The sequence below is a fragment of the Thrips palmi genome, unplaced genomic scaffold (assembly GCF_012932325.1).
Source record: "Thrips palmi isolate BJ-2018 unplaced genomic scaffold, TpBJ-2018v1 HiC_scaffold_19, whole genome shotgun sequence".
In the NCBI taxonomy this organism is placed as follows: domain Eukaryota; kingdom Metazoa; phylum Arthropoda; class Insecta; order Thysanoptera; family Thripidae; genus Thrips; species Thrips palmi.
Window position 1 is genome coordinate 9,695,244 of NW_023144628.1, and position 19,730 is coordinate 9,714,973.

The following is a 19,730-nucleotide window of genomic DNA, read 5'->3' on the forward strand; positions in this document are numbered from 1 at the left end:
CGTGTCCCTCCCCCTCCACCCCTTCCCTTCCCTGCGGGCCCTGCGGGCAGTCGGGCGGGCCGGCCGGCCGGCAGGGCTGTGGCTGCCTGCGGGGCCTGCGGGGCCTGCGGGGCCTGCGGGGCCTGCGGGGCCTGCGGGGCCTGCGGGGCCTGCGGGGCCTGCGGCTTGCGGGGTGTGCGACATTTAAGCGGCCGTCGTGCCTCTCCGAAGGACATACGTCGCCGCGTTTGGACAGTGAGTGTGTCGGCGACGGGGAGCCCTCCGCAGTCACCCATGGACCCTGGACGAGGCCCTGGAGGCCCTGCACCAAGCCCTGCACCAAGCCCTGCACAGCGCCGCCCCGACGGAGGACCGCGATCGCAGTGTACAGCCTGCGAACCAGCAAGGTAGGCAACGCGAAGCAGCCGTGCCTTGCGGGTTGCATACGCTCAGCCTGTCGGCAGGCAACCACCGGCGCCACTGCGGCAACGCAGCGACGCGCAGCGAGCCCCAGTGTTGTTGAATGCACGCCGATGCATGCCGCCTGTGGTGCCGAAGGATCGTTTCGTCGCTCTGTCTGCGGTCACACCCCCACGGGCCCACGGGACGCCCCTGAGTGCGAGAGAGACAGAGCGGTCCTTCGGCATGAAGCGGCAGGGTGGCCGGCCGCGTGCCGTGAGACACACTGTGAGACGCCGCGGCCATGCAGTCGCACCGGATGGCTGCGTCCAGAACTGCCGTACGCGCGCACCTGCAGCCTCCAGACTCACAGTGGACCAGAAGACCGGTGGAGGCGGCCAAAACTCTCGACGCCTCTTGATATCCAGAGTTGCTAAACAGGACTCAAACCGAGTGTGTGACCCCACCAATGGATTACTCGCTCGGAAAGCAATCCATTGGTAGGGTCACACGTTCGGTTCGAGCCCAATTTAGCGTCTCTGGAGCTCAAAACGCGTCTGGATTTGTGGCCGCCTATACACCGGTCTTCCGGCCCAGACGCCGTATCAGTGCGAGAGAGACAGAGCGCCGAGAGCAGAGCTCGGAATCAGCCTACAGGGATGAGAAAGGTGACTCGCTCTTGAAACCGCGAGGAGAGGCAGAGACAGCGAAGCCGAGGGCATTGCCTAGCTGGCGGGCTGAGGTTGGCTTGGCCACATTTTCGACCGGTGCGTTCAGTGGGAAATTTTGCCTTCTTGTGTGACAGTCTTCCGGTTCGGTGAAGACCACCCTTTGCATATCGTGTCCCATTCCTAGCAGTCCCGGGGTAGTCCCAGCACTGCGCCGCCAACGCCAACACCAAGGCCCCCTCGCCTCCCGCGCCCAGCAAGAGGTGGCTGAAGAGCTGCCTACTCTCACGGCGCACCGAGACAAGAGACAACCCCAGCCCGGCCCAGCGTAGCCCAGCGGACCTCACTGGGTACTGGTTTCAAAGCGGTGGGCAGAGGAATGAACGAAATACTCTAGCACCATTTGAAATCAGTTCTTTGTCGAGTCTGTCCGACCCCGAGTGAGCAGCACCAGTCTGGCGGCCACCTTGGACTACCCTGGACCACCCCTGCAGAGCTCAAGTCATCGGCCAAGGTGTTGGTGTTTGGTAAGTTGTCCAGTCAACGTCGGGTTGCGTTGCATAGTCGGTGAGATCTTTTCTCTAGATGGTGTGCAAAGGGAAAACAGGAAAATAATGTAGAGACATTGGTTTAGTTTAATTTGAATTTATTATGGAGCTAAAACCTGAGTAATGTATCATCTATTTATTGCTTTCCCAAAAACAATGAGTCATGATACAAAATTGTGGCCACAACCAGTACAATAACTTAGAAAGGGTACCCCAAAGGTAAAATTGGAGAGAAATTAAAACGGCTCCATGAACCCAGGTGCATTAATAAATTTCACGTATTATTTTGAGTTTGTGTACTATAGATAGGTACAGAAGAAAAGTGAGTCCGCTTAATTGCATTAAGTTTACATACAGTAATTGCAATAACAAATAAAATACAGTAGATTGTCACACCTGTAACTTCATGATTTGGTACAATATTGAACATCTGAATCTTCTATTACTTTATATAAAAAGGTACACAGTTAATTTGTAAGTAAATAAATAATAGTACAGGCAAACAAAGGGGTTTTGCCTATAAATTTGGGCCCAACATAACTTAAAAAAAAAAATACCTACAAATGCTAGGAGGACATTCCCCAAAAAAGTTTTAGTGGGAGCATTCTTCAACAGAACTCATTTTTAAATAACTATCTTTATCATGAGTGTATCATTTCATTTCAATGTGTTAAAAGTAATTCCTAATTGTCTCAGTCTGTTAACAACAGGAACATAAGATACCTACCAAAAATAATGGTCACATCATGTAATAATAAAAGGAGAGGAACAAAATGGCATGAAAATACTTTGATTTGCATGTTTGATTCCTGAATATCTCACAACCATGACGTCACGACACAATGATACTGTTATTTGCTCTAAAATCACTGGTACAGAAGAAAGAAGCTAATCCATCTGGATTATTTCATAGCGAAAAAAAGGGAGGAGAGAGAGAAAATAATCACACATAGATATACATAATTTTGGAGAGCAATAACAAAGAAGAGGAGAAAAGAAACAGTCTTATTACACAAAAAACACTCTCTCTGGGAGAAACAATAAAAATATTTACAAACTAGTAGAACAAACAAAAAAAGCACAAGAGGAACTTTCTCAACTCACTAACATAAATAGTAATTTAAAAAAAATATTACCTACACAAAAGAGAAGGGGGAGATTAACAAGGGGACAGAAATTGAAGACTTGATGCAATACAACTAGACATTCCCATCAGAGGGTCAACAGCAAAGAAACTTTGGAAATAATGAAGAATATTTTCCAACACCAGTGCATAGGGCTATAAAAAAACAAGATTTACTGGACATGTGAACTAAGTCCCAAAAAATAAAACCTTAGTTGCCTTATTTACAATTTTAAAAGAAATTGTATAAGATTACAACTGCAACTAATTTAGGCTCACCTCAAACAATTTTTCAGCTATTTTCCTCAAATATTATGCCTACGACCTTATCAGTACGGTAAGGAATGTTACACTTCCTTGACATTATTGCTACCGCCACAAAACTACGAGTATGCAGCACTCTGACTAACACCATGACAAACACCTTTCTGATTGAGAGCAAAGAACTTCAAGTGTTGCAGTCTAAAGCAAAATGCTTTCAATTCCTTCCACACAAGTGAAAAACAAGCCGATCCCATGATTTATCAAACTGAAAAATGGTGTGTACCACTGAGGTTCAAGTAATTGCTAAAACCTTAATTAACAGAAGAACATGCGCATGTTGCAGATGATGTTCTCAACACAGCACCACAGCATTATCGAAACAAAGAATACGTAATTAAGTTTAAAAAGCAACAGAAACTGATCAGTTTAAATGGTAACAAGTCCTTGCCTCGGTCTAGGAATGGTGGTATTGGAAGCTTCTTTAGATTTTGGTGTTGACTTTGAAGGAACAGTGGGGATGGTTCGAGATGGTGCTGATGATTCTGCCTGAAGTTTCAGCCAGGTGTCTCCTAATGCTTTGGCAAAGTGATCATCAACTGTAGAAAAAATGAAAACATGTTGTGAATTTCTGCTTGCTACACATCTCAAGTGCAAAACAGCAATATTGAATAATTAAGATTAGCACACACCCGATAATCCAGTTATGGAGAGCCCGTTGCTGTCACTCTTTTCTTTGTCGTTACCGGCTTTGGAAGACGAAGTTTTCTTTGCAAAGAGGGTGAGGTAGTCTTTGCCAAGAGACCTTCGGAAGTGTTCATCAATGACTGGATCACACATTCCATCCCCTGCAAAAATCATGTTTCAAAAGATTAATGCAATGTTAAGAAACAGCAGGCATTCCATGATCCTAGCAAATCCATACTAACCAGCTTCTAACGTTGAGTCACTCAAACATTTTTCCGACTTCTCCGAGTCCTTTGTCAGTGTTGGGCTTGAGGGCGCGCATGTAATAACTGATGGTCTGAAACAGACATTAAGAAAGGTTGAAGTACAGAGATGGACAGAATTTACCACACCAGCGCACTGGGGTGTAGAGTCCTATTGTGGGAGCAGAGTGGAAGTAGACACCTCGACTCACCTGGCCAGGGGTACGGAGAGGCGGTATCCGGGCTTGGAGATGGCCTCCGAGTAGGAGGGCGGCGATCCTCGTCCCGGTGGGGGCGTGGCGGGGGTGGCGGGGGCGGCGGGGGCTGCCAGGGCGCCCTTCAGGCCCTTGGCCCTGGCCGCCGTGGCCGTGCGGGTACGCTCCGCCCGCTCCGCGTTGCGCGGGGACTGGCGGCTGCGGGTGGACATGTCCAGCGGGCCGTCCGCGCCTCCTTGGCCTTGGCACTCCCTGCGCGCCAAAAACAAAACAGTTCAGCCTTGAGCGACAAGGTCCAAGGTCGCGGGTTCAAGTCTCCGCAGTTCCTTCTCAAGGTTCAACACGGGCAAAACTAAAGCGCATCGTTCGAGGCAACGTTACACCTCACTTCAAGTGGACTGTCGCTTTACGCTCGTAAAGGGGCGTAACCATCCCTATCCCTCCCTCCTGTCTAAATGCATGGGGGATGGGGAAGTTGCCTCAGCACGCTTCAAGAACTTCCACGCTTCTTGAAGCGCCGTGATACGCCATAGGTTTACCAGTGTGGATGCACACGAAGAACACTCGCTTCCCTCACCTGGCCTGGGCGGTCTGGCTGGCCGTGGCGTAGTCGGGCAGGGCGTCCCTGGCGCGCCGGTCGCGCCTCCACCGCACCGACGGCAGGGCCTTGCGGGCCTCCTCTGCAACAGACAAGGAGAAAAAGCACGTCAGCGACCGCGTCCAGCCACGTCCAGTAACACGCAGGAACAACGAAGAAACCAACTGACAAGGCCGCGCACAGTGGGCCAGAAGACCAGCGCAGGCGGCTAAAACTCTAGACTCTAGACGCGTTTTGAGCTCCAGAGTCCGCTGAACGGGACTCGAACCGAACGTGTGACCCCACCAATGGATGGCTCTCCGCAAGAGGAATAAGTACATTGGTGGAGTCCCATAGTGACTCTGGAGCTGAAAACGCGTCCGTGGTTCCGACCGCCTCCACCGGTCTTCTGGCCCACTGTGCCACGGTGAGGGGGTGCGCGTGCGACCGAGACAGACTGCAGTCAGTCCGCGGCTCGGCCAGGCACGGCCAAGGGCGCGGCGTCGAACGGCGTTGGCACGACGCGTACCTTCCTCGTCCAGGCGGTCCAGCCAGGGCTGCCACAAGATGCAGCCGGTAAGCCTCCAGTTGCACAGAACGCCGCCCACGCACATGATGCACGCACGCACAGTCTGGCACACTACTACACTGGCACGCGCCAACGGACTCGGGGCGCACTCAAGACGCGCGGCGGGGCGGGCGGCGACTCGGCGGGGCGCGGCGGCGAGCGATGCGTTCGGGGTGCCGGCGTCCGGCGTACTGAACCCAACCGAACCGACCAAACGAAACCAAGTGAAGTGAAGCGAACGGGCGGAGCTGCGGCTGCGGGGCGCTGCGGGGCAGCCGGGCCGGGGGCAGTACGAGCCGCCACGCCACTGCGAGCCACGGCACACGGCACGCGGGGCCAAAGGCGTAGTGGCGGGGCGTGGCGGGGCGCATCGCATCGCTTAGAGGCCTCCCCGCCCCTCGCCCCGCCCCTCGCCCCGCCCCGCCCCGCCGGGGGCAGCCGCATTGTAGGCATTCCTGCAGTGGTCGGACGGGTGCGGGGCGGCGCGCATCGCGAAGAGGACCGTCTCGGAGTGCTGCAGCGCGGACCACTCCCCGAAAGATGTGACACCAACAAGGCGCATATTGGGACCACTCGATTGAAAAGAGTTCCGAAAACAGACCCGCCGCCCCGCGGGGCGCGCCCCCTACCTGGCCCTTGGCCTGGCCTGCTTCCTGGCGGCAGTCGTGCACGAGGAGACGCAGAGGGAAACAAGCGCACGGCACTGCTACACTCCAAATCCAGGGTGTCTAGAAACTATACGCCTTAGGCGTATGCCACAGAAATGGAACTGCCTTAAGGCGCCTTGATTCTACACGCCAAAGGCGTATACCCCATTGAGCACCTTTTGCAGATAGAAGTTAGCATGTGAGCACCATTGGTCGAAGGAAAGGTGCGTGCATTGTACACACCCTGGATCATAGGCACTGAGCTCAACAGGACTCTAGGTGCGTTGAATGCAAACACCGCCCTTGGCCGAGGCCATGCCTACCGAGGCCTTAAAGGGTGTTTACATTCTACGCACCTTGAGTCCTGTTGAGCTCAGTGCCTATGATCCAGGGTGTGTACAATGCACGCACCTTTACTTCGACCAATGGTGCTCACATGCTAACTTCTATCTGCAAAAGGTGCTCAATGGGGTATACGCCTTTGGCGTGTAGAATCAAGGCGCCTTAAGGCAGTTCCATTTCTGTGGCATACGCCTAAGGCGTATAGTTTCTAGACACCCTGGATTTGGAGTGTAGACACTCTGTCTCTCTCGCAACCACGAGGGACGGCCCACGGGTGCGAGAGAGACAGCAGTGCTCCAAATGAGCCTCCAGGGACGCGGCACGGCGGCACGGCGGTACGGCGGCAGTGCGGCACGGCGAATGACCTGGCCGGTCACCGCCTCCGGGGCTCTCCCAGGCACTCCAGGCACTTCGAGGTCGCCGCCGACGCCAGCACCGCGCACCACACTGCGGAATGCCGCAGCCCCACAGCCGTACACTACACTGCATACGGCTCGCGGTCCAGCAGCGTCCAGCCTCGCGTCCAGCGGCCTCCGCGCCGACCGCCAGGCACCCGGCACGGCCAGCACGGCGAAGGACTCCCGGCGGCCGGCCCTGAGGGATCGTCTCGTCGCTCCGTCCCTCTCGCACTGCGCGGGCGTCGCGTCGGGGTGCGAGAGAGACGGAGCGAGGCACAGTGGGCCAGACGACCGGTGGAGACGGCCGAAACTCGAGACGCGTTTTGAGCTCCAGAGTCGCTGAATAGGACTCGAATCGAACGTGTGACCCCCCCTCCTCGTTCGGAGAGCAATCCATTGGTGGGGTCACACGTTCGTTTCGAGTCCCATTTAGCGACTCTGGAGCTCGAAACGCGTCTCGAGTTTTGGCCGCCTCCAACGGTCTTCTGGCCCACTGTGCGGCTGCAGGTCCTGACGGTCCTGCGGGTCGGACGGCATTTCTTGAATGGGAGGGTCGATGGACGCGGGCAAGCGGGCGAGCTAAGCGTCCGGGCAGGAAATGGAGACGCCCCCCCCCCCGGCACGAAAACGGGTAGCGGCGGAGAGGCAAGGGCCCCGCTGATGATGCCGAGTGGAAGGTCATAAACCGGCTGATCCGGCTGCAGAGGGCGAGCTGAGCCGACAAGCTGACACGACACGTGATGCAAGGCCTGCATGGCGTGCATGGCGTGCACGGCGCACGCTCGCTGGCACGACACGACACTCGTCGCGGCGGCGTGGCGGCGTTCACCGTGGCATCTCCGGAATGCCCGACTGCAGTAGACTCGTTCCGAGAGTCGTTCTCGTCGCTCCGTCTCTCTCGCACCCACACGGGACGGCTCATGAGTGCGAGAGAGACGGAGCGACGACGCCGCGACTCTCGGAATTGGTCTGCGGCAGCGCGGAGTACTACGTATAGAGCGAGCAGTGCTCAGCACTGTCCATGCAGCAGTGCTAAGCGCAGCCGAGCGCAGCGCGACGTATGTATTGTTTCAAAACGGCGCAGTGTCGCGTCATCGCAAGGAAATGAGCCGCGCGTCGGCACGGCACGGCACGGCACGGCACGGCACGGCACGGCACGGAATGCGGCGCCTCCACACGGAAAAAAATATCTTAGTTGTTACAGCTGAGCATTCGTTGTGACAGCTAATGTGTTAGCTGATATGGCGCCAGCTAATGTTCTCAGCTACCGCAGTCATTATCTTAGCTATAAAACATAACCCTCATTGCCGTGGCTACAAATTTTAAATTAGCTAAGGCAGACAGTAGGAGGTTCAGCTATGAAAACCATGATGCTTTTGCTACCGCAACTGATAGTGTTTGCCGTGAGAGCCACTCCCACGTTTACTGATCCAGCGTGGGGTTCTTGGCTGAGACAACTAATGGGGTTAGCTGCACGCGCAAATCATGCAGTCCCTCAAAGCTTTACTTCAACTGCGATCAAAGTTGCGAAGTATTTTTTTCGGCCCTCCACCCGGAGTGACATTGGGGCAGGCCATACGACACAAACATGTGCTTCCGTGGCTCAGTGCCTCCGAGCACGGTTCTCAGCCAGTAGTCCCGGGTTCTATTCCCGTCTCAGTATTTTTCGGAGAGTAAAAAATTTATTAGCGTTTATTAGCTAGCACAACAAATGTGGTTGGCTGTCGCGACCAGGCATGATTGCTGATGCTGCTAGCAATATTTTTAGTTACCACGACTGCTGATTCTTGGCTGGCCCCATATCAGCCAATGCATTAGCTGTCACAACTAAGGGATTTTTTTCCGTGCAGGCCGCGCCGCGCCGCGCCACGCATCGACACCTTTCACGTGACATCATTCATTACATCACGGCGGCCCCCGCCTGCCGGTCCGTGGGGCTAAGCCGCAGCCAAACCCGCAGCCGGTCCTCGACGTCGCCATTGGCTGCCACCGCGCAGTCAAACCCACAGCTAGACAGGAGCCGAACCCACAGCCAAACCCACAGCTGGTCCACGAGGTCGCCATTGGCTGCCAACTTGCAGCCAAACCCGAGGCCAGTCGTCTGAACCGCAAGTGATCCCCTCTAACGAAACGAAAACATTTAGACGCTTCATGAGCTCAAATGAAACTGTTGAGGCGCGGTCCCCTCGGCGGCGTGGGTCGCGATGGTCCCCTCACAGCAGACCGATTCCGAGAGTCACTCTGTCTCCCTCGCACTCATGGGGCGTTCCGTATAGGAGCGAGAGAGACAGCGATGAGGCGGAACGGGGAAGGGGAAAAGAAAGGCGAAGAGGGAAGGGGGCACGCGAGGAGAGAGGGCGGCAGGCGGCGGCAGGGGAGGGGAGGGGGATCTGGTCCACCGCCGGGCCGCGCACCGCCGCATCGCCGCTCGGGCGGGAAGATAAAATTCCTTGGTGGCCGGGATTCCATTGAGAAGTGCTGTGGCGGGGCGGGGGGAGGCGGGGTGGGGCTCGCGCCGCCGGCGGGTATGTCGGTGCGTACGGGGGGGGGGGGGGGGGGGGGTAGGTGGAGGAGCGCATGCAAGTCGCCGAGCCATTCCAAGGGGGCGAGGGGGCGTCCCTGCTGGTCCCTAGGCGTCCCGCGAGCACGCGAACCAGAGCGCCACGCTGCCAAGCAAGCAAGCTAACGCGGAAGCTAACGAGCTCCGAACCGTGTCCAGCAAGCAACCAGCAAGCAACCAGCAACGAGCCTGGAGCAAGGCCTGGAGGCCTAGCGCAGCGCGAAGTACCCCGCCTCTCCTCGAGGAGCGTCCCACGGCACCCCATCAAATCAGAATCGCAGCGCCACCAAGGCGAAGGTTGACACCACTGTAACATAAAGCCTGTCGATTCAGGGTAGGGGACTCCCAGGAGCGGATTGGGCCGCGGTGTGACGCCTGGACACCGCCTTGCATCGCGTCGCCGCTTCCGTCACTACACTGCCATGGCACTGCAGTGCATTCCCCGGCCGCCGCCGGCCGCGTCGCAGTCGCGTCGTCGCCCTGTCTCTCTCGCACTCGTCGGCGCGTCCGCGTGGGGAGCGAGAGAGACGGTTCGAACGGGTACCGCGACAAGACGACGGCGTCCAGGTGGCCGTCCCGTCCGTCCCTCCGCGTCTCGTCTCGTCTCCGCACGTGGCGCGCGCCTTGCCTGCCTGCCCGCCGCGTGACGCGAATAGCAACACGCGCGTGCGGATAGAGCCATCGTGCCATCGGGCTTCGCGTCATGGAGTGCCTGCCGCCGGGCCATTCGGAAGAGTCGTTTCGTCGCTCTGTCTCTGTCGCACTCACGGGGCTCTGCACTGGGGTGCGAGGGAGACGGAGCGACGAACGGACTGCCGTGCGCCAGAGCCTTCATTTGTTTTCATTCATCGCCGCGGCGGCGTGGCGCGGCGCGTCTTCGTCCGCGTCTTGCGCGCACTTCCGCGGGGCGGCGCGGCTCGAGGCGCGTGCACTGTGAGGCTCCAGGCCCGGCGGCCCGGGTGGCCCCAAAGGCCAAGGCCCTGCACACCTGCGCGACCGCCGGACGTCCGGGGGAGGGGAGGACGGAGAGAGAGGGGTCGAAACCGCGAAGGCAAAAACCCACCAGCGGCAAGCCGCGACATATTTCACACGATGCTTCGAGTCCCGCCGCCACGCCATTTGGCGCTCAGGTCTCCGCAGCAGACTGATTCGGAGCGGGTAGAGAGTCGAGGGGAGTCGCTCTGTCTCTGTCGCACTCCTCGAGCTCTCCGTAAGGGTGCGAGAGAGACAGCACGACAAGCCGCTCTTCTGAATCGCTCGCTCAGCGGATGCGGCCAGAGCGCGCCCCAAAGTCAAACCGCCACGACCGCGGCACAGTGGACCAGGAGACCGGTGGAGGCGGCCAAAACTCTAGACGCGTTTTGAGCTCCAGAGTCGCTAAATGGGACTCGAACCGAGCGTGTGACCCCACCAATGGATTCCTCGTTCGGAGAGCAATCCATTGGTGGGGTCACACGTTCGGTTCGAGTCCCATTTAGCGACTCTGGAGCTCAAAACGCGTCTAGAGTTTTGGCCGCCTCCACCGGTCTTCTGGCCCACTGTGCGGCGCTCATTTAGCGTGCACGCCACACGCCCTGCACACGCTGCGCACGCCAGCCGCCCATTCATAACGGCCGAGGATGCATTCAGCGAGAGCGAGAGAGAGGGGGCAGTGCCGCGGGGAGAGGGAGGAGGGCGCAGCCCAAGGCGCAGCCGGAGAAACGTTTCAAAACAAGAGCCAGGCTCCTTTATGTTCTAGCCGGCCCAGCAACTTCATTCCGTCGCTGCTCTGTCCCTCTCGCATCCCAACGGAGCGCTTCACGAGTGCGAGAGAGACAGAGAGAGGCACTCTTGTGAGCTGGGCGGGTGGACACGGTGGACACTGCAGCGTTATCCGCTGGAATGTCGTCGTCGTCGTCCCGATGCAGAGCGGCCGAGGGATTTGTCGCGCCGTCTCTGTCGCACTCGTGGGCCTCTCCGTAAGGGTGCGAGAGAGAAAGAGCGACAAACCGATCTTTTGAATTGCTCGGCTGCAGAGCCCCCAACGTCGCGGAGAGGACGGCACCCCAGCCCCCAAGGGGCCCGAGGGGGCTTCCCCCGTGTCAATGTCAACGCACGACCGGACCGTCGGACCGGCCCACAGTGGGCCAGAAGACCGGCGGAGCGGCCAAAACTATAGACGCGTTTTGAGCTGCAGAGTCGCTAAATGGGACTCGAACCGAAAGTGTGACCCCCACCGATGGATTGCTCTCCGAACGAGGAATCCATTGGTGGGGTCACACGTTCGGTTGGTGTCCCTCTTAGCGACTCTGGAGCTCAAAACGCGTCTCGAATTTTGGCCGCTCCACCGGTCTTCTGGCCCACTGTGCGGCCGACCGGCAGGGCGACTGACTGGAGATGCGCGAAACTCCAGCCACTCCAGCTCGGGAAGACGAGCCCCGGGCACCACCGAGCGGGTACCGTTGGGGCGGGCGTGATTGTGTGTGAGTGTGTGTGTGTGTGTGTGTGTGCGCCACGTGCGCGTGTGTCATCCCCCCGCGTCACGGCAACATTCGATCAAGCACTGCTATCACCACGCCGCGCGCTTGGAATGTGCGTTGGTGACACACTCACGCACACTACAAGCATGTGCACACACACACGCACACACAAGCGCGCGCGCGGCTTATGGTCTGGCATTCCTCGTTGCACAGTCTCATAGACACACACACATGTCCGCTGTCCACTCCATCCCTCTCCCTGCCCCCCTCCCCCTTCTCTCTCTCACACACACGCACGCACACCTTGGCGCGTTCGCGCGCGCTTCCCCGAACGAACCCCGGCCACTGCCAGGTGTTGTTGCGGCGAAACACAAAAATCCCCCATCCGATTCCCGATTCCGCGGCGTGAGCGAGCGGCGCGCAGACAACGGTTTATCTTGTCAGAAAGTGAATCACGCCACGCCACGCGCGCCACCGCGTCGTCGGGTCGGGTCGCGTCGTGTCGGCGCACAGTGGGCCAGAAGGCCGGTGGAGGCGGCCAAAATTCTAGACGCGAGTTTCGAGCTTCAGAGTCGCTAAAAGTGGGACTAAAACGTTCGGAGAGCAATCCATTGGTGGGGTCACACATTCGGTTCGAGTCTCATTTAGCGACTCTGCAGCTCAAAACGCGTCTAGAGCTTTGGCCGCCTCCGCCGGTCTTCTGGCCCACTGTGCGGCGAGGCGGGGGCGGCGCGGCCACGCGGAAGCGAAGCGCCACAAAAAAAACAACAAAAAACGTTGCGTTGCAACTATACGACTTGTGTTCGCTTATTTATAAACGGCGCGTCAAGTCGGCAAGCCGGACAGGTCGGGAAAAATGAAAAATGATGCAGCCAACGCCGCCAAGGTGACACCGAACGACACCGGGCGAGACAGAGACACGCCGACGTGGCTGTGGCGCGGACCACCCTCAAGCAGAGCGTGGCAGAGCGGGGTGGGCGGGCGCCGCAGCGCTGCACAGTGGGCCAGAAGACCGGTGGAGGCGGCCAAAACTCTAGACGCGTTTTGAGCTCCAGAGCCGCTGAACAGGACTCGCACCGAGCGAGTGACCCCACCAATGGATTCCTCGTTAGGGGAGCAATCCATTGGTGGGGTCACACGTTCGGTTCGATTTCCACTAAGCGACTTTGGAGCTCGAAACGCGTTTAGAATTTTGGCCGCCTCCACCGGTCCTCTGGCTCACTGTGCGCCGCCGCCCGGGAACAGCAAGCGCTCCCTCGCTGCGTCTCTCTCGCTCCTTTACGAGAAGTCCCATGACTGCGAGAGAGACAGAGCGACGAGGAAGGCTCTCGGAATCAGTCTGCCGCTGCGGAAACGCCCGCAGAGCGGAGGGCGGGCCGCCCCGTGCGGCAGGCGCGTCGGGCGGGCTTGCCTACCCCGGGCAGCGCGGGCGCCAGAGACGCGGGGCGGCGCGGGGCGGCGCGGCGGTTGTGGGAAGACGAGCACATCGCGGCCATCGCGGCCCGGCCCGGCGCGGCTCGTACGTCGTGACTGGTGGCCATGGACGCATTCCATCAACCGGCATTGCCGCGATACCCGGCCAAAAACCATATCCTCGCGCCGTCCTGGCCGCACCGCGCACCGCACGCCCAGGGCTTGTGCCACGGCACGGGCCTACACGGGCCGGGCGGCCGGCAGCGCACGCCACGCCAGCACGCCGCACGCCACGCAGCACGACACGGCCCTCCGCCCTGCCACGCCGTGCCCTCCGAGACCCTCCGAGACCCTCCGCGTCCGCGTGGGAGTCCCATCCCATCCCATCCCAGCCAGGCTTGACGGGAAACCGGTTCAGCATCCGCCGATGTCCACCCCACATGTCATTCCACTCGAGCCGACATCCTGCTCCCGCTCCGCTGTGCTCCGCCGATCCGTCCGAATTCCTGGGCCAGTGTGCCTGCCCCGCCCCCCCTCCGGCCTGCCCCTTTCCCTCCCCCCATTGCACCGCACCCCCTCCAACTAGAGGCCTACGCGAACGCACACAGCCGGCGGCGGCAACCCCCTCGCACCAGCGCCCTTCCCCTTCTCCGGTTTTTGTTCGGGACCGCAGCGAGTACGGCTCCACTCCACTCGAAATCGGCCCAGTTTATTGGACGGACGGGACGGGGCTGGCGAAGGCGAAGGTTGAGTAGAAGTACTACACCGTAAGGTGGCTGACGTGCCTCCCCTCGCCTCGCCCTCGCCTCACTCTCGCTTTCTCTCACTCCCCCGGAGCCGTGGCCAGGGCCGCGAGCCGCCTGGCGCGGCACAGCCACGCTCCTGGAGCCTCAACCAACCAACCCAAAATTGAAGACCTTTCTTGCTCGTCAAAACACCTGGATGCAGCCTGGCCTAGCCTTCTCAACCGGGCTCATTTCGACTATTTTTGGGCGTGGGACACAGTGAGATTTTCACGAGATAGAGGCAACTAATGAACCAACATTGAATCATGTAAACCCCCAAACTGCTCCTGGTTCAGGAAACAGCATAATATATCTGAGAAATATTTACCAGATTAGGTAGATCAAAAGATTTATGGGTGACTTATTTACAAATTTCTTTGATTTGAAACTGACGAATGAGAAAATAACAACAATGATATGTTAACAGATGGTCAACATTTGTTTAAAATACAGTCAAATAATTTTCAATGCGATGAACGAAAAAGTTGAACTGTAGTCTTTAGTTAGAAGTTATTGAGACAACTGTCGCAACTCGGAACAATGGTTACTGAAAAACTTACCGTACGAAGGAGGCAGGCAGCTTCCTTGAACCATAGTGGCAGCTAAGGACAGTACTTCTAACGGAGAATCCACACCGTCCATGGCGGAAGTTGAGGTGCCGTCTCACCCTCTCTGCAAAGCAACAAGAACAAGGACTTGAAACAATGTCTCAGAGGATAACAAAAACCTTTAGGACAAAAACAGAACTGAAGGAACAAAACATTAGTTCTAAAAGTCTTTAAAAACAAACGAACACTAAACCAGTAAAATTATAAAAAATAAAATGTCAGCATGAGCAAATGAATTTATTGATTTTCATAAAAAGTGGAGGAATGTTCACTGGATAAAGTTCAAAACAGCAGCAAGGATAGATTACGCTAACTCTGATCCCAGTTAAAATTCATCAAAAATTTTAAGTTTTACCAGAGTTAATTTTTTTCTCCAAAATTATGTGCACAGATGTAACACGATGAGAATTTAAAAATTGTTTCATGAAAGCAAAGCGTATTGATTCATGAAAATGAACGCGAGGAAGTAATTGTAGGTTGGGGCTATCCGTAATTAATGCCAGTAGGCATAAAACACGCGCGTTCCGCACCAGGAGAAACCCCCAAAATTCGTTAACAGCAATAAAATTGTCCCATGCATCTTACCGCTGTGTGTTTATGTACTTACGTTTTGTACAGGCAAGTAGAAGGAAGGAATGAATAGGAAAACTAAACACCGACAGATTTCACCCAGAAAATTATCAAATTCCACAACACTCTTCTGCTAACAAACAAGAGTTTGACATCGTATTCAACCTCGGCATTATGGAATGTTAAGAATGAGAGGAATGGAGTCTACGGCCGACGGCAGTGGCTCTCTCTCTGAGAAAACTCGGAAAACGACGCGGCTTGTGTTTGCTAGCACTGTCTATAGCCCCTTTTGAGTAGCACGCTGCTACCTCTCGCCTTCCTCTGCCGGGATTGGTGAGTGCAGCTACATGGAGTCGACTTTGGATTCATGTTGCTCGTGATTGGCTGAAAGTATTATGTTGGTAGGCTATCGAGTTTCAAATCGACCAAGAAATTATCCATGCACTCTCGTGAATCTTTGGATTCCAAAATATTCCCATGGTAATTGAACTCACAGAATACTGACTATTAATCGAATGAGCCCTTGACTTAAGTTTATTGACTGGGGTTTTCAACGCGGAGTGTTGGCGAAAATGTAAGGCGCCAGGATTTGAGCTTGCCCATCCGGGTCCCGGTTCACCAGCGGTTTTCACCGTTTAAAGGCAATTTGAAAACGATCGTATAGAGGGAGTAAAAAATGAGCCAGTAACTCAACGATTATTTTATTCATAATTTTTTCCATAATAATCAGAAAAAAAGTAGGCATTCAAAATAAAAAGGAAATGATGACAGGACAAGAGGAGTGGGGTCCAAGGACTCTGAAGAGGAGCAGTTTGGCAAAGATGATTTTTTGTCTTCGGACTCATATTGAAGAGTATTGAAGAGTTAGAAATTAAAAGAGACAGCGGGGGCCGGTTTACTCAGAATTGTTTTCCTCTTCTTCGGAGTCACTAAACTCCCACACCTGGAAAACAAAATTAAGTTGCACAAAAAAATATAGGTAGTTTAAAAATTAAGGGTATCTACAGCAATGCTACTTACATCTGCATTTTCAGTTTCTTTATGTAATGATGTGAGACCAGTCAAATCCTCCAGATAGACAGCAGAGTTCAGTACATCCCGAATGAAGTCAAATCCTCTTGATGCGTACTCTTTCAGAACCTGGAAATAAAATTTGCCATCAGTATTGAACTGTAAGCAGTGCGCTCAAGTACGCTCTATACAGTGCGCTAAAGGGTGAATAATCTTCAAAGTGAATCACTTCTTTATTTCCATCCATACCTTCTCAGAACAAGCTATGCAGTTTGAGAATCTGTGAGTGGCAGGTGTCAGCTGATCCCAAGATGCTAGGAATCCTCTGATAGAATGGGGCACAGTGCCCAATAAACAACCAACACTTTCTTGGTCCTCCTTTCCTGTACTCTTATGTAGAACAGCAGGTGCATCTCCCCTAAAATTCAAGGGAAGCATAGATCAAGTACAATTCAAGAAAAATATTGCTGACAAAGTTGAAGCAAACCATACTTAGAAGGGTGTTGGAGAACAGAGACCATAAGCTCCACAACTAGAGCACCTGCCACTGCGGAGACCCCTGGTCTCGTAACTGTGCATTGCTGGTCCAATGTACGGTCAGCCATGGACTACAAGAGAAACAGGGGGAAAAAACATTTGCGGTCTGAGCAATCATTTTCATTAATAATAATAAATTTAACTTGTGTATGTAGCCCATGGTTCCACTCACATTCCCTGGAGCCGTGACATCATTACAAAAGTAGCAGCCCAAATGCCTTCCTGGAATACTGCGGGCATTGAAATCCGGAGGGGTTTCATCATCACAGAAGACACCATGCCTCATCACAAGATAAGTATCAAAGCCAAGAGCAGCATTCATAGCAAGCTGAAAAAAAAAAGTTACGTAATTCACGTCTATGGCTTTGGCCGAGCTCTTGACAAGACAGCATAAGGAAACTTCTTCCTCACCTTCTTTTTGGCACCAGCAAGAAGTGTAGGAAGCCAACGACTTTCCCTTGAATCTGTTAACATGAATACCACATCGTGATCTTCAACTAGTTTTTCTAATGTGGCTACAGCATCCTGGGTTTCTTTCAACATAGAATCACCCACGGGGTGGCCTGGCATTGGAATGTTCAAAGTGACACCTGAGGTGATCTGCAAAACAGAAAAAAAAAATTAAAGTTTAGTAAAAAATAAAAAACTGAATAATATTGAGCAAAATTTATCATCTACTGAAATGCTTCAATTTTAAAAGCTGTACGAAATCTCACTCACCACACCTGGAAAAATCAGCTTCAGAGCTTCAGCAGCAGCTTCAGCTTTGGGTCGTCCCCCACTGAGACAGTCTTCAAATGTAAAAAGTGATTGCCGCACTGGGTTGGAAAAGGATACTGTCCCATTGTCAACAAAGGTGATGTGCTGAACTCCCCATCCCTGAAGGAAATACAAACAAAATTACAGCAAATTACAAAAATTAAAACTATTGGTCATTTGTGCATAAAAAGCTTGGGTATTTACCATAAGGAGCCTGGCAACAGTACAGCCAAGAGTTCCTGCTCCCATGAGGAGGCATCGAGTATTCTGCACAGTGTCTAAATCCATTTCAGGCAACAAGCGCCACTTCATAAGTTTCAAATTGAGGTGAACAGCACTTTCTGCTCGCCTTAAATCAATAAATAAAAATTAGAACTAAGGAAGGGATGAACACACCTAAAGATTTATGCAAAAAAAAGGAAAACTTACTTTTTGGGGTCCATATCTCCACTAACATCAACAAATCGAGGACCAAATTTGCCCCGATTATTACGCTCCCAACCAACCCATTTTAATTCTGTCTCATTATGGGGAAGAAGCTGCACAGACATGAGCAAACTTTTATCAGCAGCATTGACCTGTCCATGAGATTTCAAAACAAGTCTCAAGCTGAGCACATTTATTTTCTTCCCCACAACATGAGGGCTGCAATAAAATTGGAATTTATAATGTACTTAAAAAGTTGTTGCACTCTTGAAAGAAAAGGTCAATAGAGGTTCTTACCAATAATGAGCAAGAACACATAAAAGGTTCCGTAAAGGCCATCCAGGAGCATCCCCTGAAGAACAAGGATCTGCAAATGCTAGGTAAAATTCAGCCCACTGCTCCTCACCTGCAAAAACCAACTCAGTGTCAAAAAGGAAAAAATTCTTGGAAAAAAAATTAATAATAAAAATCAGTGAAACCTACACTGTGCTTTGAAGATAGAAACAATGTCTGATAAAGGAAAAATTTTAGCTTGGTCTCCTTGGATTTTGACAATGAAATAGCTACGTTGATAGACATCAACTATATTGCTCCATTCAGACTGCAAGCTTTCCACCTTAAAAAAAGAAAAGCTCATTTTGTTTTGAAAAAATAAATAAAATATGTCTAAATTAAATTAAATTTAAGTTCTAAGTACCTGAGCTGATGAGAAAATTGTGCTTATCAGTGCAGGAGGTTTAATTATCTGAACATTGGGTGTACTTGGAGCCAAAAAGGCAAACCAATAATAAAAGGTGTACTTCTTCAAGTCCTATAATAAAAATTAAAAGGAACAACAGTAGTTTAAAAAACTGGGTGAATGTGTTAAAAGGAATGCAAAAGAAATTATTGTTTTAAGAAAAGCTTTTCATACACCGAAGGTGAGTAAGAAGAAACGAGACAGTAATGCAGGGTTTTTCAAGACAGAGCCATTGGCTATGTCCGCCCACAAGCTTGCACCCTGTTTCTCCAACAGAATTGTCTTATCAGAACTCTTGTAGGATTCAAGGGTATTCAGATTTAGCTGACATCCAAATGCAGGAAGTTGATAACGCAGTTCTTCAAATTTACTGAATCATGAAAAAGAAACAGGTTGTTAATAACACTCACTGGTATGATTAAAAAAATAAAATCACAAGTAAAATAAAAATGTAAAAAAATTTCTAATCCAGCATATTTATGCGAATGAAATAATATATATGAAATTTTGACGCTACAAACCAATAACCAAACATATCAAGAGTGTTTCGGACCTGTTGTAAGAGGTGCAGTCCACATGAAGAGACGGCAAGCCAACTGTGTTGACATTCGTATAAGAGCCCCACACAGGGTGCACTTTCTCATCTAACTTGTCAATATCCAGTTTAATTTGAGAGAGCTTGTGCCAAAAGCTAGGATCAACATGAGATGAAAAGGGAGAATACTTGAGTGCAGAGTCGTCAGTCATGTTTTGAAATTTTCACAGGGAAAACTTAACAGAATGCTTGATACTTTCCTATACAAAAGTTTTATGGCGGTAACACAGTTGTCAAGAATTAAGAAGTTTCAAGAGTGGCATGACAAATGCAATCATCAGCTGGCTGGCTGTCTGTCTGTCCGTCGTGTCTGACGTTTCGCCATGTTTCGGCTCGACGACGTCGGAGCGCTGTCGGCGGCGGCGGGTTGTGCGAGGCTAGAGGAAGTCGAGAGTGGGGGGGAGGGGGAAGGAACTGGCGGGAGACTCGAGCCCGAATCAACCAAGAGTGGTGTGAAACTTCCTGTCACAACAAACATAGAGAATATTCTCTATTCCTCCACGTCAGATAAAGTGAATGGACTTGCGGCCCGCAAGTGCACGTACACTGCACTCATGGTTCCGAGGAGGGCAGGGAGGCAGGGCATCCCGTACCATTTTTGTGGGTGGAAGGAC

General features: G+C 53.2%; 2 protein-coding genes across 3 annotated transcripts; both read right to left on the reverse strand.

Annotated features, from left to right (window-relative positions):
- Positions 1-1,675: 1,675 nt before the first annotated feature.
- Positions 1,676-15,327, reverse strand: LOC117646040. 2 transcript variants are annotated; one of them, XM_034386686.1, is made up of 7 exons: positions 15,087-15,327; positions 14,432-14,543; positions 4,700-4,802; positions 4,120-4,374; positions 3,908-4,002; positions 3,671-3,826; positions 1,676-3,577 (listed from the first exon to the last, which is right to left on the reverse strand). In XM_034386686.1, exons 2-7 carry the CDS (start codon positions 14,511-14,513, stop codon positions 3,408-3,410), a joined length of 861 nt encoding a protein of 286 aa, XP_034242577.1. In that variant the 5' UTR covers positions 14,514-14,543; positions 15,087-15,327; the 3' UTR covers positions 1,676-3,407. The 2 variants fall into 2 exon arrangements, with proteins under 2 accessions (XP_034242577.1, XP_034242576.1); XM_034386685.1 differs by lacking the exons at positions 14,432-14,543; positions 15,087-15,327 and adding an exon at positions 5,229-5,392.
- A 407-nt stretch (positions 15,328-15,734) lies between these two features.
- Positions 15,735-19,442, reverse strand: LOC117646039 (ubiquitin-like modifier-activating enzyme ATG7). Its single transcript, XM_034386684.1, has 14 exons — positions 19,075-19,442; positions 18,696-18,891; positions 18,480-18,593; positions 18,266-18,398; positions 18,080-18,188; positions 17,786-18,001; positions 17,561-17,705; positions 17,318-17,476; positions 17,009-17,197; positions 16,770-16,925; positions 16,553-16,668; positions 16,310-16,478; positions 16,070-16,189; positions 15,735-15,992 (listed from the first exon to the last, which is right to left on the reverse strand). Exons 1-14 carry the CDS (start codon positions 19,266-19,268, stop codon positions 15,945-15,947), a joined length of 2,064 nt encoding a protein of 687 aa, XP_034242575.1. The 5' UTR covers positions 19,269-19,442; the 3' UTR covers positions 15,735-15,944.
- Between the last annotated feature and the right edge of the window lie 288 nt (positions 19,443-19,730).

Bases quoted from the DNA above. Each gene is read 5' to 3' on its own strand.
- LOC117646040 (XM_034386685.1), bottom strand. From the start codon at position 5,313: ATGTGCGTGGGCGGCGTTCTGTGCAACTGGAGGCTTACCGGCTGCATC. The intron at 3,827-3,907 runs GTTAGTATGGAT...TGATTTTTGCAG, and splicing joins TGACTCAACGTTAGAAGCTG to GGGATGGAATGTGTGATCCA. The intron at 3,578-3,670 runs GTGTGTGCTAAT...TTTTTTCTACAG, and splicing joins CTCCATAACTGGATTATCGG to TTGATGATCACTTTGCCAAA.
- LOC117646039 (XM_034386684.1), bottom strand. From the start codon at position 19,268: ATGACTGACGACTCTGCACTCAAGTATTCTCCCTTTTCATCTCATGTT. The intron at 18,189-18,265 runs GTAGGTTTCACT...TGGTTTTTGCAG, and splicing joins TTCTATCTTCAAAGCACAGT to GTGAGGAGCAGTGGGCTGAA. The intron at 17,198-17,317 runs GTGAGTGAGATT...TCTGTTTTGCAG, and splicing joins AGCTGATTTTTCCAGGTGTG to ATCACCTCAGGTGTCACTTT.